We start from the raw sequence: 3583 nt of genomic DNA, 5'->3' as shown, positions 1-3583 counted from the left end.
CAAAATCCAAGGGGATGCCTTTTTCGGCAAGCACCTGCCGAAAAAGGCATCCCCCTGTTAAAACTGGCTGTACTGCAGCTATGCAGCTGAAACTTGCACAGGTAACTTAACACTCTCTAAAATAAAAAGTCCCAAAGGCACTTGATGATGGGAGCTGCAAAAATGCAAAATCCAAGGGGATGCCTTTTTCGGCAAGCACCTGCCGGAAAAGGCATCCCCCTGTTAAAACTGGCTGTACTGCAGCTATGCAGCTGAAACTTGCACAGGTAACTTAACACTCTCTAAAATAAAAAGTCCCAAAGGCACTTGATGATGGGAGCTGCAAAAATGCAAAATCCAAGGGGATGCCTTTTTCGGCAAGCACCTGCCGGAAATGGCATCCCCCTGTTAAAACTGGCTGTACTGCAGCTATGCAGCTGAAACTTGCACAGGTAACTTAAAACTCTCTCAAATACAAAGTCCCAAAGGCACTTGGTGATGGGAGCTGCACAAGTGCAAAATCCAAGGGGATGCCTTTTTCGGCAAGCACCTGCCGGAAAAGGCATCCCCCCTGTTAAAAATGGATCTACTGCACCTACACTGCTGAAACTTGCACAGGTAACTTAACACTCTCTCAAATACAAAATCCTAAATGCACTTGATGATGGGAGCTGCAGAAATCCAAAATCCAAGGGGATGCCTTTTTCGACTTGCATTTCTTGGCTTTGTTTCCATAGTCTTTCTTTGCGTTTAGTTTGGCTCTTGTTAGCTCTTGTTTCACCTGCCTGCCTTTATTTTGACCCATCATTGTCCTTGTTACTTTTTCCTTTTGAGTTTCTATTATAATTAAGTCCCCTTGTTTCTAAGGTGTGCTGTGCACTACCCTATATCATACCATGTTGTAACTACATCTTATACAAAGCACTTGATAATGGGAGTAACAGAAATGTAAAACTTTTTTGGACCCTGGCTTCTGGTTAATCTGGCTGTACTGTAACTACACATGTGATACATGCACAGGTAAAATAAACTGATCAAAATAAAGCATACTGTAATTGTATATGTACTCATAACTACAGTCCATTTACTCTTACATTGTATTACATTTTTTTCACAATCACAATGAAATCTAAATGGAGTAATTTTACAGTAGGATTAAAATGATGATAGGACACCTTTCTCTGTATTACAGTTTGCCATAACATTGTTGGCTTAGTAATCATGCTAATAACATCGTATTTTATGTTTAAAAGAAGTTATGTGGTTTTGAGGGCAGTATATGGTGAAGAAGTAGAAAAGTTTAATTTTGTTTTAAAATTACAAGACAAAAACAATACTCAAATTATTCAAATTTCACAAACAATAAAAAAATAAATAAAATAAATAACATTGATAAATAGTTCCAAACAAAATATTAATACAATAATTTGAATAACAATAATAATAATAAATAATAATAAATAATTATTATTTGTACAAAATAAAATTACAAGAACATGAACAAATAAACAAAAAAATAACAAATTGCTCCAAATTAAAAGAACAAGAATGAATAATTAATCAATAAATAACGAATTTTTCCAAATTAAATGAACAAGAACATAAAAAAATAAATGCAAACAACAATTAACAAAAAAAAGCAAGAACTGAACATTTATTTACATGCAGGGCACAGGTAGTTCTTGTGCAGTGGCGGCCTCTGTACGCACTCATGGTGGTACCACCTCCCACAATTATCACAGCAGATCTGAAAAAATAAAGTGAAGTGATTATCATTGATGACACAGCACAGCACACAACAATGTGCCCTACATGTTCAGCCCATATGTGACATCATAACATAGCAGTGTGCAGCTATTATTTAGTGCCTGGGGAGCAGTGTGTGGGTATAGTAGCTTGCTCAGGATATTTTGGTGGTACTTTCCTGACTTGGGATTTGAACCTGAAACCTTCCAGTCACAAGCACACTTCCCTAACTAAAGGGTCACCAATGCCCTTAAATCACCACTTCTACTGCTGAGTGCCATATTTTGTTTTACAGAAGCTATCTCCTTTATAACTAATGTAATACACTAAACATTACATTGCTAGTCTGGCACAAATAAATTATCTTTATCCATCTGGGTAATTAGAATTTACATATAGGAAGCTTTAGTTCACATATTAGGCCCACTATATGAAAGTAATGATGTAGGTTCTCAGTAGGCACTACAATACAGGGGGTGCATGCATCATACACCTCAACCTGCCCCTTTCCATCCTCAAAAAAAACTAAACCTTAAGTCTATGGACATTATCCTAAGATGTTCAGATTACATATTTCGCATTATTCATCCTTACCGAGTACCTAAAAACATAACTAAATTTTGTATTATTATTATACAAAATATAATATATTATTAAATTTTGTATTATTATATTGACGACTTGACAATGAGCAGCTGTTACAATGTCAATCAACATCTGATTGTCATTATACTGTAGAAATTACCCAATTTGGGTCTTCATTTTCATCCAACCCACAATAATGACACAGGTTGCTGAGATTGTCTGTGAAGATAATACATACATAAACATTAACAATATGCATTTCAGAAGAAAATTTGTGCATGGTAATATCAACATCACCACCGAATACACACATTTCAGAACATCACTAAGTCTAGCACACCTGATTCTTCAAGAAGTTTCATTGCAACATCCCACCTCATCTGGTTCACAGCCTCCTCTGTGGTCAGGATGTTGATTGGCACTCCCTTCAAGATGCACTCAGCAAACTTAAGGGCATTGTGAGTATTTCATCAGGATAAGGGAGCATTAAAAATACACTGTAAATGTTACCCTCATGATAAACAAAATGTAAATCTTGTTTTATATATCATATGATACTTTAAAAACTACCTTCAAACTTTTAAAAGAGTTAACGGTCATTTACTATTTCTATTTAATTTCACTGATGTTAATGCTGATAACACAACAGAAGTCCCTTGTACACTTACTTTTAAAGTAAGAATGCCACATGATGAACCGTCTCGCTGACGTGCATGTGGCAGAGCACTGCAGGGCCATCTGGACACATTACACCCCTTTTTCCGCATGAAAGCCCTTCAGAATTAAAAGATTGTTACAAAAAACCTTTGTTTACAAAATAACACGTATCTGGTGTTATTGTTATAGTCACGACTGAATTTACCCTGTTGCTTCTGAGCATCTCTTTATATTTCCTGAAGTCTCTCCCATTGGGTCCAGGAAAACACACTTTTTCTCATGCGGAGAGATCACCTGCAATGTCATCCATAAGATGTGCATTGTATGTTTGGGGTTGAGCAGTTTGAAATGCTAACATTCCATTCAGAATATGCAGGATCAAAATGATCTATAGAGAAACCTGGGTGATTGTTTTATTTTAAAAAAGGGTCAAAAACCCTGATGTTTGTCAGAGACTCTAAATATTTTATGTGACACATGCAGTATGTATAGCAATATTTGATAGTGTTTTACTCTTCCTAAGACCTTCTTTCACATGTACTTGTCATACTTAAAGTTATCTAGGGTAAAAGGCTTATTTCAATTCCAATTACATTCACATGCTTGACATTATACT

At 36.0% G+C, this 3583-nt stretch overlaps 1 protein-coding gene across 1 annotated transcript; it reads right to left on the bottom strand.

Moving 5' to 3' along the window:
* Positions 1-1438: 1438 nt before the first annotated feature.
* On the bottom strand, positions 1439-3102 carry LOC125710037 (uncharacterized). The gene is made up of 4 exons (XM_048979199.1): positions 2979-3102; positions 2651-2756; positions 2471-2529; positions 1439-1726 (listed from the first exon to the last, which is right to left on the bottom strand). Exons 1-4 carry the CDS (start codon positions 3075-3077, stop codon positions 1634-1636), a joined length of 357 nt encoding a protein of 118 aa, XP_048835156.1. The 5' UTR covers positions 3078-3102; the 3' UTR covers positions 1439-1633.
* Between the last annotated feature and the right edge of the window lie 481 nt (positions 3103-3583).

This window comes from Brienomyrus brachyistius, chromosome 16 (genome assembly GCF_023856365.1).
Source record: "Brienomyrus brachyistius isolate T26 chromosome 16, BBRACH_0.4, whole genome shotgun sequence".
NCBI lineage: Eukaryota > Metazoa > Chordata > Actinopteri > Osteoglossiformes > Mormyridae > Brienomyrus > Brienomyrus brachyistius.
Note: the sequence above shows the minus strand (reverse complement) of the source record. Positions and strands in the feature narration are given on the sequence as shown.

Excerpts from the sequence above, each read along its gene's own strand:
- LOC125710037 (XM_048979199.1), bottom strand. The coding sequence starts at position 3,077 with ATGCGGAAAAAGGGGTGTAATGTGTCCAGATGGCCCTGCAGTGCTCTG. Across the intron at positions 2,757-2,978 it reads GTGGCATTCTTACTTTAAAA|TTTGCTGAGTGCATCTTGAA; the intron begins GTAAGTGTACAA and ends AATGCCCTTAAG. Across the intron at positions 1,727-2,470 it reads AAAATGAAGACCCAAATTGG|ATCTGCTGTGATAATTGTGG; the intron begins GTAATTTCTACA and ends TTATTTTTTCAG.